Source organism: Poecilia latipinna, unplaced genomic scaffold (genome assembly GCF_001443285.1).
Source record: "Poecilia latipinna isolate Pla-1442-1.1 unplaced genomic scaffold, P_latipinna-1.0 Scaffold169, whole genome shotgun sequence".
Taxonomy (NCBI): Eukaryota; Metazoa; Chordata; class Actinopteri; order Cyprinodontiformes; family Poeciliidae; genus Poecilia; species Poecilia latipinna.
This window is the reverse complement of record NW_015112785.1, coordinates 150,371-163,970: the sequence shown is the minus strand read 5'-3', so window position 1 is coordinate 163,970 and position 13,600 is coordinate 150,371. Positions and strand designations below refer to the sequence as shown.

At 39.6% G+C, this 13,600-nt stretch overlaps 2 protein-coding genes across 2 annotated transcripts; both read right to left on the bottom strand.

Moving 5' to 3' along the window:
* Positions 1-265: 265 nt before the first annotated feature.
* Positions 266-4,146, bottom strand: LOC106945958 (heme oxygenase 2-like). The gene is made up of 7 exons (XM_015029976.1): positions 4,041-4,146; positions 3,355-3,470; positions 3,139-3,256; positions 2,170-2,337; positions 1,702-2,025; positions 1,496-1,622; positions 266-794 (listed from the first exon to the last, which is right to left on the bottom strand). The coding sequence occupies exons 1-7, from the start codon at positions 4,107-4,109 to the stop codon at positions 667-669; spliced, it is 1,050 nt and encodes a 349-aa protein (XP_014885462.1). The 5' UTR covers positions 4,110-4,146; the 3' UTR covers positions 266-666.
* Positions 4,147-5,145: 999 nt separating this feature from the next.
* LOC106945955 (heme oxygenase 2-like) lies at positions 5,146-10,763 on the bottom strand. Its single transcript, XM_015029972.1, has 6 exons — positions 10,724-10,763; positions 10,514-10,631; positions 8,412-8,579; positions 6,737-7,060; positions 6,487-6,616; positions 5,146-5,615 (listed from the first exon to the last, which is right to left on the bottom strand). The coding sequence occupies exons 1-6, from the start codon at positions 10,738-10,740 to the stop codon at positions 5,503-5,505; spliced, it is 870 nt and encodes a 289-aa protein (XP_014885458.1). The 5' UTR covers positions 10,741-10,763; the 3' UTR covers positions 5,146-5,502.
* Positions 10,764-13,600: the final 2,837 nt, after the last annotated feature.

Below are 13,600 nucleotides of genomic sequence, written 5' to 3'. Positions count from 1 at the left end.
GGCAAACAGCGCCCCCTGGCGCTTCAAAGCAGCTACGTCATTAAGTTGCGTCAGGTGAAACGCTTATATCTGCTGACTGAAAAGTTTCAACTTTATTTGCTCCTGACTGTGCAACAAAAAAAAAAAAAAAGAAAAAAAACTAGGAAAGCTTTCTTTTACTTTACCTTTTGAATGTTTTCATAGATTCTGTCTGCTTTCATTGTCTGAAGGATTACAAGCAGAAGATTTGAAATGAACTGTAAATATTACCCAGGAGCCACTGTAGTGACATTAAGGATTTTTACTTTTACACATGCACACACATTTGCACAGAGCATTTTTTAAAACAACATAACACTCTCCATTACTCTACAACTACTTTACATTCAATACAGTTTATGATTTTGGATGACATGTCACAAGTTTAAACTTTTAGCTTTTCTCACAAATTTCTCATAACTGTATGCCCACAGAATTCAGAATCTTAAAAAAAAGCAAAGCACCATGGAGGAAGATCTCACTGTCACGCGACATGTAATATCTTCTTAGACTAACTCCAGTCCTACATGTGAAGTTACTAAAAAAAAAAAAAAAAAAAAAATTTTATTTCCCCCAAAAAAATTTAACATGGTTTAAACAGCCATTTTATCCTGAACTTTTTTAAAGGCTGATGAAAGTTGCCTGAGCTTACAGAAGGTACCAGGCTGTAAAGCCAGCAAAGATGGCAACCCAGGCCGCCAGCGCCACCTGGCAGGGCAGACGACCCACAAGCGTCTTGACTAACTGGAGCGCATAGGTTGGATTCCCATTTGCAGCTGTACAGAGGAGAGGGGAAGGTTAGGCACGGAGAACAGACAGTTTAATTATGTCAAGTAGATAAGAACTGTTTATATAATAGTTCTTCCACCAAGAAATAAATGAAACAACTGTTTTAGTCATCCAACATTGGGTTGAACAATAAATCTAATCAAACCACATTGACACTCACATTGTTTAGTACTTTGAACTATCTTGTCAACATTCAATAGCCCTTTAACTTTTCCATCTCCACAGCATGATGCTGCCATCACGATTTACCATGGAGACGGTGCGTTCAGTGATATGCAGTGTTAACTTTCTGTAAAAACATTCGTACAATGTTCCTACACATTTGCTTTAAAACATGCAGACATTTTTAGACACTTTTGAGAGTTCTGAGTTTCACTGAAGCCATTTGAAAATATAACATATTTTTACGGGGGCCAAGCTTTAAGTATGTGTGGAACAAGGATAGAAGGAACGGTAGAACACAAAGAAGGAAGTAAAACAGAGGAGGTAAGACAAGGAAGGGAAGATGAAGCAGAAGTTAAAAAGGGATGTAAGGCATATAGTGTGTGTGGACTGAAGAAGGGAATACATAAACGACACAAGGAGGGCCAGAAATATGGGCACAAAAAGAAAAGAAGGAAAAAAATGAAGAACAAGAGGAGAGGACAAAGAAGATAATTTACACTAAAGAACAGCAAAGGCACCTTACCCATTTTAGCTGCATAGTACGGGCACTTGTTGAAATCATCTTCTTGAATGAGCTCTGCATGCCCAAAGACTTGCTCTTGGACTTCCTCTTTGATGGTGTTTCCAATTTCCTCAAGCTCTGAGAACACCTGATTAAAGAATGAATAATACCCATGTTAACTTCAACCTTCTAGTTACAGCTTTATTGGACCCATCCTGCTCACCCACCATCATGTTGAATCCAAACGCCCTATTGGACTCGTCTACAATCCTCTGTTTGGCCTCCGGGTCCAGCTCCAGCTCATTCATCCTGCTGCGGTAGAGCTGCTTGAAGCCCCTGTGGCTGGTGATTCCTTCAAACTGGTAGAAGTTCAGACCCTCTCCCGATGCAGGCAGCTTCAGAGCCCTTTGGGCCACTTTCTTCAGGATCTGTCCTCCTGAGAGATCCCCCATGTAGCGGGTGTAGGAATGGGCCACCAACAGAACCGGGTCTGCCTCTCCCACCTCGTGGATCCGGTCCACGTAAGGCTTGGTGCCTGCAGAGAGGCTGATCTGCCGGAGAGAACGCCGCCATGACAAGTTTGCTTTTCATTGGTCATGAGCTTCCTGACAGCAACACAATTTGTTGCAGAGAATTAATGAAAACAATGTGACAAACTACATAGAGAGTAAACTATGACTGTGCTTTGTGCTCACTTGGCTCTCCCAGTCCGCTCCATAAAAATACTCCAGGTCCCGGGCCAGGGCCTCACGACGGTGCAACTCCGCAGGAAAATAGATTGGAGCTATGTGAGGGTGGTCCTTATTCTTCTCTATCTCCTCCTCCATCGCTGAATAGACAAAGTACAAAGCCACTGTGGCTCTCTGAATATAAAAGAGAAAAAAAGAAGCGCACAATTGCTTTAAACTCTGCGTGTTTTCATTCATACTATCAGGTTTGACTGGGGACCAAAATTACTACACTGAAAGTGGTACGTTTCACTTTCGCACTGCATTGTGACAAATTATCCAAACATTTGAAAAACTTGTTCACCTCATGGCCTGTGGTGGCGCTGTACCAAAAATCACTGAAGGAAATTACAAAAACCTCTGAAGAAGACGTGAGCGCAACCTAATTCTTCACAAAACATAAACAAAAATGGAGTGATATCAGATTTTAGCGCTTGTAGGATTTCTCTTTCGTCTTTGGTAGAAGACCACGACCAATTTCTCCTGCTAGCACGAGACTTGCGCAGTTATTTTGGCTGTATTTACCCACAATGCTTTCAAGAGCAAAAGCAAGTCTGCAGACTGTTATTGAACCGAGACCTAGGTGTGAAGGCGGACCAGAGTTTGATTGTTTGATTGCGCATTCACACCTCCCTAAATGGACCAAAGCAGCTGAGTTTCCAAAACTCAGATGTTTGAATTGATCTCCATGTTTGTTTGGTAAACCAGTTTATGGAGCTTGAGGTATTTAAACTTGCACATAGCTCAGAACAACCATACGCAACAACAATTTTAATAGGTTCTCTATCTGAAATGCAAATATTTACAGTATATGCAGAAGTGGTAAAAAAACAAAACAAAAAATCGGATAATGTTCTAAAGGAAAGTACGACCATTTTCAATCATAGGGCCCTGTGTATTTTGAACATGTCAAGTATGTGTATTTTTAAAGTCAACCTTAAACACATCCTTGATGATGTGACCCCTGAGGAAATCTTTGACGAACTGACAGTTCTCTGCTCGATCGTGGGACTCCTTGGTGCCCTCGGCTAACATCTCAGACAGGTCGGTTGGACTTGTTGAAAAAGAGAGAAATAAAATACAGTTATTAACACTTCAAACATCTCACCATAGAGTAGGTATTTCAGGTGAAAGGCCCCGTTAGGTCTTTACCTAAGACCCTCATCATTGTCATCCACAATGATCCTGGCTCCTCCTTTCTTCACTCCATTGGATTTGGGTTCAGAGATTGAATTGCTATCCATCTTTCTTGTTTTCAGAGTTGCCACCTTATTGAGGCAGGAATATAATAATATAACATTTAAATATGTGATTTCACAACTCTAAAGTCTGAATTACAGATCTTAAAACCCCCCCCAACTAACAGTCAAATTGTGCTAAAATAATTTCAGGACATCTTATGCTACTACTACCTACTACTGCAGTCAAGTGAACAGACACAACCAGCTTGCTTTAGGTTACATCTTGGATGCGCTGTATGTGGTGTATTACGGTAAAGGAACTCCTGAGTGTCGTTTTACACGGCTGCAGTTTTTTCAGGTTGATATAATATAATTATTATGTCGTTCCTGTAGAATACATGTGTGATAATAAAGTTGTTTGGCATTCCCTCAGTATTGTGTTAAACTGTTGGAGTGTAGTGAGGTTTACATGACCAGCACCTGACATTTGGGGGACAGTTACAAAACTGTCACTGGAGGTCATGTCGAGAGCACATTAATAAGTCTGTTAATATTAAAAACTGTGCAAAAAGTAACTTTCATTCATTAACAGCCCAACACGTGAAATTCACCCTAACGTGGTTTGTAGAAAATATGAAATTGAGAAGCTTTGTTTACCTTCTCAGTGCGCAGCCTGCCTTCCGAGGAGAAGGAAGAAGATGATTGGTTAAAAGCTACACCAATCATGAGTTTCAGCGAAGAAGTTTAGATGACGCGATGCATCACTTTGTTGCCTCTCCGGCGTGTCCGCCATATTGTGAGTGGCGATTCCACCAAGGTAAGTTTTGAGAATGAATGTATGGCATGAATAATGGTAAAATGTCACCATCGGCTAATACAAATGGAGTAACAAGTGTAGAAAATATTATTTTGTTTTTCTTAATTGTACAAAGAGTGATGATAATGAAGTTGAATGCACTTTTTCTGAAGATGTGTCTATCAAATCGACAGTAAATAAATTTGGCAGCTCGAACCAGGTTTCTGCAAGATATCTTAAACACGCCAATAAAAGCAGATTTTCTGGATTTCTGAAACATGTCTATATGTACAACTGAAGCCAGTCAGCCATGGTAAAATGTTTGTAAAACTTTAAGAGCAAGGTACCCCCTTAGAATCTTAAAATATCGATACAAAACCCTGCATGTTACATCATTTATGATGATTTAATTCAGAAATACTTTACTGATCATGAATGACATTTTGTAAGTCATATTATCTAAGTTCCTTCAAAGAGAAGATGCTGATTGCTGTGGGCAAGATGGATCTCCTATCAAGCTGTATTACAGCAGCACTGATGAAGCCTCTTTTATAGAGGCTGCACAGGTTTGTCCATAATTTCCTTGATTTTTATAAATCCTCCGTTGCTCCATAAATTTCCAGCCTTCTTTATCAGCCTTTGTTGAGCCTTTTAAAGTCTCTGGTTCTGATGCTGCTGCCCCAAAAGATGACAGCAAAAGAGATGACTCTCTCAATAACAAACCTATCAAAGATTTGCAGCGTTTTGCTGCGAACACCGAAGGACGTCAGTTTCATCAAGAGGTCCATTCTGCTCTGTCCCTTCCCGTTGAAAGCTTCACTGCTGAGTCTCCAGTCCAGTCTGTTTTGCAACTTAAAGAAGGAAAAGGCTAACGGGAGTTTTAAACAAATTTATCTGAAGCCTCCCACCTATGCGAGAAAGCTATACTGTATGCGATAAAAATCCAAGAGCAGTTGTTATGACATTTAAAACTTTTTATTGTTTAACAAATACACATTTGTACAGAGCATCTTCAGCCTCAGTGTATATTGATATAAAACAAAACTAGCCTCCTTGCTAGAGGTTTCAGTGTTTCAATGTTCTTTGGAGGATGAAGCTTCTCTAAATACTGTTTGCAGGCATACATGATGCAAGCATTTTAATTCTTACACAACATGCATATATTATCAGAAAAGCTTCCTCATTCCTAACTGCAATACTGGAAGCCAAGCTATATATGATCCACAGTAATGAAAAAAACTGCCCTAAAGTGCTAATAAAGTGCTAACACTAAATTAATGCAGCTGGGCTCCATTTGCAATGAAACGACACCAAGTTCTTCCCTCAAGGAGCTCTCAGAGAATACCACGCTGTGAAGCCAGCAAGGATGGCAACCAGGGCGGCAACAGCCAGCTGATTGGGTATGTGGCTGAGGTAGGTGGCGCTCTCGCCGGCAGCTGCACACAGAGAAGGAGGAGATGAAGGTCAGAGTTCAATAGGTTAAGATATGAGATTAAAAAGAAGGAAGCAGGTGCAGTCAACAGGAACAGTGGCGTTACTTGTGGAGTACCGCAGGGTTCAGAGCTAATTCTATTTATTTTTTATGCTTTAACTTGGTGACATTATCAGACAGCATGGGATGCAGTTTCAATGTTGTATTTATGACAACCAGCTTTATTTATCCATAAATCCTAACAAATCAACTCAGTTACAGCAGGTGATACGCTACAGGCATGTCTTCAAGACACTGAAACCAGGACAACTTTTAATTTTCTGCTTGTACATTCAGACAATGTAAGAGAGCAGCTGCTCAGTCAGTAAAATTACATATTGCTGCTGTTATCTTGATATTCGCTCTTTTGTTCATACCTTCCCCTGTTTATGAAACCTTGAGGGTGTAATGTCAGTGGCCCAGCACCAAAGTACATTAAAGATCTGTCATTGTTGTATCAGCCTTCCAGACCTCTTAGGTTCTGGTTCTGGTCTACTCTGCATCTCCCGAACCGGAACCAAATATGGAGAAGGAGAATTTAGGTTCTATGCTCTGATCTGGAACAAACTTCCAGAAAACTGCAAAGATGTCGAAGTACTGAGTTCCTTTAAATCGAGGCTAAAGCCCACCAGTTTAGAGTCGCCTTTGATTAGTAATTTGGATATTCATCAACATATTTGGTGTGTGTTTGCTTGGTGATTTTGATGTTTATATGTAAAGCACTTTGTTCTTGTTGCTGAAATGTGCTATACAAATAAACGTGACTTGACTTCTGTTTTATTTTTAATAGCATTACCCAGATGTATGAGGTACTAGATTGATTCTGAACCTCTTACCTGTATTACCTGAAGAGAACGGACACTTGCCCTCACCTCCCATGGCACCTGCCCCGGCACCATGACTATGTCCAAAACCTGTAGCTTCCTCTTTGCTGGTCTTTCCAATTTCTTCAAGCTCTGCAGTGACCTGAAAATACATGCATTTTTTTTTTTACTTTATTCATATTCAAAAATAACGGCGTCACATTTATGTTTAATGTTTTTCCCTCAATAAATTTGCTAACAGGCATCGTGCCCGCTCACTCACCAGCAGTGAGTAGTCATAGGCCCTGATGGCCTCATCCACAATGCTCAGTTTGGTCTCCATCTCCACGTCCACCTCGTTCAGCTTGCTTCGGTAGAGCTGCTTGAAGCCCTTGTGGCTGGTGATTCCCTCAAACTGGTAGAATCGGAGACCCTCCCCCGTCGCGGGGAGCCTGAGGACCTTCTTGGCCACGTTGTTGAGCATGTGTCCGCCCGACAGGTCTCCGATGTAGCGAACATAGCAGTGGGCCACCAACATCCCCGGGTCTTTCTTCCCCACTTCGTGAATCCGTTTCACCCAAAGCGTCGTGGCTGGGGACGGGCTTATCTGACGCAGAAGAATGCGTTTTTTTATTCCGTGTCAGAACTCGCTGATATCAAGAAATACAACCCCAATTCAAAAGAAGTCGGGACGTTGTGTAAAATGTATTTGGGAACTGAAGACACTCATTGATAGAGCTTTATAGGTCGAACGCTTTCCCATTCTTGCTTGATATACACCTCCAGCAACAGTTCTGGGTTTCTATTGTCTTATTTACATAATGCACAACACATTTTCAATGGGAGACAGGCCTGGACTGCAGGTAGCCAGTCTAGTTCCTGCACTCTTTTAGTGCTAAGCCACTCTGTTGTTGCAGCATGTGGCTTGGCACCGTCTTGCTGGAATAAGCTGGAACGTCCCTGAAAAAGATGTTTCTTGGATGGCAGCATACGTTGCTCCAAAACCTGTGTGTACCTTTCAGCACATGTCATGGGCACTAACACACACCCTTACTATGACAGGTGCTAGCTTTTGAACTGTGCGCTAATAAAAATCTGGACAGTCCTTTTGCTCTTTGGTCAGGAGGACATGACGATTTTCAAACACCATTTGAAATGTGGACTCATCAGACCACAGGACGCTTTTCTACTTTGGGTCAGTCCATATCACATAAGATTTGACCCCAAAAAAGCTGCCAGTGTTTTTGGTTGTTGTTTGATAGATATGGTTTTTGCTTTGCATTGCAGAATTTTAACTTGAACTTGAAGATATAGCGATGAACTGTGTTCACTGACAGCGGTTTTCTGAAGTATTCCTGAGTCCATGTGGTGATATCTGATACAAAATGATGTCAGTTTTAATGCAGCTGCTTGCTAGCAGAGATTTCTCTAGATTATCTGACTCTTTTGATGATATTATGGACTGTAGATCATGAAATGGGAAAAAATGAGAAATGTTGTTCCTAAACTGTTGCTCACAAAGTGGTGAACCTCGCCCGGTCCTTGCTCGCTTCCCCTCATTCGTAATCATGACGCTCACCAGTTTACAATTAACCTGTTCATCTGTGAAATGTTCCAAACAAGTGATTTTTGCACCAAATTCAAAAAGAGTGAATAAGTGCAAAAGCTGAACAAAGTTTTCCCATTGAAACATTAAATATCTTGTCTTTTTAGTGAATTCAATTGAACATAGATTGAAAATGATTTGGAAATCATTGTATTCTGTCTTTATTTATGTTTTACACAGCATCCCAAGTTCATTGGAACTGGGGTTGTATGTTCTGTTTTAAATAATGAATCTACTAAATCAACACTATATGTGTACTGAAGCCCAGTGAAACACACTATTAACACACGAGCACCAGAAGAAACTAACTCTGTCTATGGCGTAACATGGAAGCTGAGTGCCTTCTGCTCACCAGACTCTCCCAGTCCACTCCATAAAAGTACTGCAGGTCCTGGGCCAGGGCTTCGCGGCGGTAAAGCTCCGTAGGAAAATAGATGGGAGCGATGTAAGGATGGTCTTTGTTCCTCTCCAGCTCATCCTCCATGGCCGAATAGATGAAGTACAGAGCCTCTATGCCTTTCTGATTGCGTGAGAAGAAGTAGAAAGGAAAAAGCTGAATGAAGGTCTTTGCTATAATTACAGATACGGCCTTCACAAGGCTTACTAAGACGATCTTGATGATGGTTTCCAGAATTTTTTACACTGTCACCAAAGTGGGACCCTAAATTAAAACGCATGGTTTACATTAATATTATATTTACAGCCTGCCTTGCTTTTGATGAGCAGCAATAGCCAGTAATACCAGATTTCCCAATCAAGTAGAAAAAGCCAATCAGGTAACATATTGCGCCTTACATAAGTATTCATACGTTATACTTTTTCACGTTTTAGTCCAATACAACCAGAAATTTCAATGTAGTTCATTCAGATTTGACAACAGTGGAAGAGAAAGTATCGTTTTAGGTTACAAACAATATCCTAGGAACATTTCTCTGGAAATGGGAAGACCTAGTACAACTGCAAACCAGGCATGGAGTGTTTGCTCCATGCCGGTTCTTTCACAACCAAGACCAGACCTCTTAAGGAAAAGACAAGAGTTTGACTAATATTTCAGGAGATTGCTGGGTTTTCTTGTATATTGCAAAATGTAAAACAAGTAATTACAATGAGGAAGAGGTACAGCAAACATCTAGAAGAAAGTACTCAGGTTAAATGAGACCAATATTCAGCTTTTTGCTCAAGATGTGAGGATGAAAACTAAAAGAGTGGCCCATCCTGAACACGCCATCCACGAGGTGAAACATGGAGAAAGCAGCATCATGCAGCAGGGAGGCTTTTCTTATGCAAGGACACGAAGGTTACTCAGAGTTGACGGGAAGATGAATACTGAATAATGGGCTGGCAGAAACTTGAAGCTTGAGCAGCAAACAACAACCCTAAAAATACAACCAGAGCTACAACAGAATAGTTTAAAACAAAGATTACTGATAGGTCAGAATGACCCAGTAAAAGTCTGGGCCAAAGTCCAACTGGGAATGTTTGGCAAGACTTGAACATCGCAGCTCACAGATACTTGCCCTCCAGTCTGACAGAGCTCAGTTGGGACATACAACGAAAAGACCTGCAGAGGCAACAGCAGTAAAAGTGCTGACTGAACATGCCCTGCATGCCCTTCACTGTATCATTTCCCCTCCATTATTATTTTCACACCTTCTGACAAAATGTAAGTTCAAACTGTTTTGTTTTACACCATGGCAGACTGAATACTAGGGGACATCAATCAATTAGCACGATTGGGTTAATAACCCTAACCCTGCCCTCCCTAATTTTGGGTGATCACCGATCAGGTAATACTTACACGTGAAGCTGATCTTATCCCCCAATTTTATCTACCTCTGCGAAGGTCTGAAAATCAGCCACTGTCACCTACTGCTCTGTCTGAAAACTGACGAAAGGAACTGATTGTCTTAATTCAGTTAGTTTAGTAGTTTTTAATTGTCAATGTTTTACAATAAAATAAAACTGGAACATTGTATTGTGACGTTGTAACACCTGGCAGAGTCAGTTTAAAAAAAGCCAAAACAGCCTGACCTGCCGATACCAAAAATCAGTGTCGGCAGATTGGCGATTGGCCAGAAAGCTGCAATCGGTGCACCCCTAATGCATACAGATGCAAATATTCTAGGACATGTGTGGACGAACCCTGGCTTAAGCCAAAATATAAAACCTACTGGTATTACCACAGAGGATCCAAAGTGTTCCTTTGGCATTGGAACTATTCATGTATAAATAAATGTGGTTGGGTAGCTGTGGCACGTCCGTTCCAAAGCTAAGATCTAAATACCAGATGCTTAAGGACTCCTCTAGAATCAAGCACAGACTTACCATGATATTAATGAGCCAGAGCGGAGACAAACAGCAGAACCTTCTCAATAACTATGGTTCCTTATAAGTTAGCATCATGAAAATGTTTGAACAGAATTTCATACAACAGCAGTTTAAAAGGAAGCAAACCTTAAGGACGTCCTTTTTGACGATCCCTTTGTAGAAATCTCTGCCCAGCTGGGAGATCTCGAGTTTGGTGTGGGACTCCTTGGTACCGGCGAGTAACATCTCAGACAGATCACCCAAACTTGTTGAAACACAAAGAACAGGAATTTACACCTGATAAGTCATGATAATGAGGAGAGTGGAACCGTGGATTATTGATGATATAATTCATACCCTGATAGTTTCTCCATATTTGTATTTTACACAGCTTTCGCCTTAGGGAGACAAGAAAAAATGATTTAGCAAGAGTTTTGATAAAAACAAGCACATTTTTAATGTGTCTGATAAAAATCAGACAGAAACCTAACATGCGGTCATCTGTGATTGATTTGTTTTAGACTTGTACAAATAAACGTGAACATGCAAAATGATTATACAACAACAAAACATTTTCAAACATTACAACTGGGCCTATGGTTTTGAATTTTAAATTGGATGTTTTTCCAATCCTTGTGCATCCAGTTCTGGTTTTGAAAAATCAAATTACAGAGTCAAAAATCCAAAGAATAGTTCAAATGAATCACTAAAAACAGAAAATTCATTTGTTATTCATGTCACTGCATGGATGAGTGTATGACTTCTGACCAAAGCTGCAAAAATTAAATCTACGAGTCTGATTTCTATTGTAAAACAATTACTTTTCAGCATTACCATAATATTAGACAAACTAACTACAAACATTATTTTTTTTATGCGTGTATTTTTTAAAATTTATAAATCATTTCAAATTGAATGTCAGCGAGCCTAATAGTGGTTCTAAAAAAAAAAAAAAAAGAAATGGCTGCAGTGTCGCACCCAATCCGTCAAGGAGGAGATGACGTTTGATGGGAAAATTTGTTACAGAGAGCTGACATCCGAGGACACGGCTAGACAGATGACACATTTAGACAGATGACACATTTAGACAGAGGACACAGTTAGACAGATGACACCACGTAGTTACGAGGATGCAGCAGGGCTGCTGCTGCTGTCACGTGAAGCATTACTCAAAAACTCTGCAATGTGGGTGTTTTCAGTGTATTTTCTGATACTGGATTTTTTACATTAGAGACTAATTTACTCGTTTGGAATCTGCTTTGATCAATATTGATTAACAAGTTTGGTTGTCCAACAACCTGAGTAAATAAAAAAAATATTCAAAAGATAAATGGATAAATGTAAGTATATTACGAAGATGGAGGCAAATGCGTTGATAATTTATTGGGTACAGTACCTTCTACATAGATTGGCTCTCAAATGTGTACATATTGCTGTCATAATGCCAGTTTTCTGTGATGCAAAAACATATGAGACCAAGATAGACTATTTCTCAATAACTTGTGTAATAACTCCTTTGAATAAGAGTGAACATTTTGTTAAAGGAGCTACCAGTGAGATCTCAGCATCAAGCCTTCCCTGTCCTGACTTTGTAATTTTTACCTACACTGTAAATAAAAAGTATCTAATTTACAGTAAAATTCTGGGAACCACAGCTGCCTGTATTTCACCGTAAATTACAGACTTTTTTTTATTTATTTTTTATTTTATTTTGTTTTACAATGAATAAAAAAAAAATCTCCAAAACACTTTTATCAACAGAGATTTTGGTTCTGAACTGTGACTCGCATTCGAAATAAAACATTTGGTCCCATTGAAGCTCATCTTTTTGGTGATGTGGAAATATGTTTGGATTCAGCCATGGTTAAAAAAACCAATAAGCATTCAGTATTCAGTGTTATAGCAGATTAATTGGGGTTTTGGGTAAAAAGAAAAATCCTCAATTCCATCTGAAAATAAGTAATCCCCCAGATCATGATGGCGCCACTTCCATCTTTCACTGTTCTTGTGCTCAAGCTCATTAACTTTGAACTTAATTTCAAAAGGTCATCACATTCTTCCACAAGGATTCAGGAGACTTTAGCTAGGCCTGAATGTTTTCTTTGGACGAAAATACTTCTGTCTTGCAACCCTATTCCTTGGCTAAGAGACATGGACAGTACAGAGGTTTGTTGTCACATGTTGAACTCAACCAGCACTTGATGGAAACTTGTCTACCTTCCATTGAGTTGTTGACAGCTTCTTGGCTGACTCCCTGACCATGCCTTTTCAGGTTTTTTTTTTGTAATATCATTCTAATGCCACCTATTTCTGCAGATGGTCTTCACTTTAGACACTGTATCAAATCTTAAAGACTATCATCAACTACCAGCTAATGCAAATTTGAGGTCTTATTTCGTTGACAGCCAACTATAAATTTGACTGACCTAATTCCAATAGGTTATCCAGAAATGCTAAATAAAGACCTGGGGAGAAATGTTTGCTATGTTACACCCAAACCCTCAACAAAGGTAAAGGTTAAAGGTAAAGGTAATTTTATTTATATAGCACATTTTCAGCAACAAGGCAATACAAAGTGCTTTACAGGATTTAAAAAGAAATACAAACAAAATAACAAACCAAAGGAAAGAGCTAAAGACGAAAAAGCTAATAATGTTGATCCAAAGTAAATAAAATATAAATTCCTATTCAGGGTTGGTAGGTAAGTATAAGCAAGTATCATCTGGTCTAATTCCTTTCCTGGGTTGGACATTGAAATTTGAGACAGTTACTAAAACGGAGTGGAAAATCAATACGAACTATTGGGAAGATACTGTAATATGGGAGACAGGGCAGCAAATTTATAGGACTGTTCCTATATAAACTCAGTGACCTCTGTCTCAGATGTCCTAGAGGAGAGTTAGAAAACTTCTGCTATATGTCATCTCCGATGTGTGTACCAAGTACATCTCCTAACAGACTAGTTTAAAAAACAAGTCTTGTTTTATGTTCTTATAGTAGATTTTCAAACACAATTTATGGCTGAAAAATTATTATGTAAAAAAACACTACATTGTGCTGCCCAGACCAATAAAAACAAGCTGATATTTCTGGAGACAAGTGCTAAGAAAGAACAAGGGCACCTCCAGAAATTGCACTGTTGTCAAATTCAAGCCATTTGAACTAATGGGTGTTAGATTGTGCAGAGATGAAAACCAATTACCATTTTAAAACAAACATATAAATATGTTGATA

Excerpts from the sequence above, each read along its gene's own strand:
- LOC106945958 (XM_015029976.1), bottom strand. The coding sequence starts at position 4,109 with ATGATTGGTGTAGCTTTTAACCAATCATCTTCTTCCTTCTCCTCGGAA. Across the intron at positions 3,471-4,040 it reads GCAGGCTGCGCACTGAGAAG|GTGGCAACTCTGAAAACAAG; the intron begins GTAAACAAAGCT and ends TGCCTCAATAAG. Across the intron at positions 2,026-2,169 it reads GAGCGGACTGGGAGAGCCAA|ATCAGCCTCTCTGCAGGCAC; the intron begins GTGAGCACAAAG and ends TCTCTCCGGCAG.
- LOC106945955 (XM_015029972.1), bottom strand. Across the intron at positions 6,617-6,736 it reads CCTATGACTACTCACTGCTG|GTCACTGCAGAGCTTGAAGA; the intron begins GTGAGTGAGCGG and ends ATGTATTTTCAG. Across the intron at positions 5,616-6,486 it reads GTTCTCTTCAGGTAATACAG|CTGCCGGCGAGAGCGCCACC; the intron begins GTAAGAGGTTCA and ends CTCTGTGTGCAG.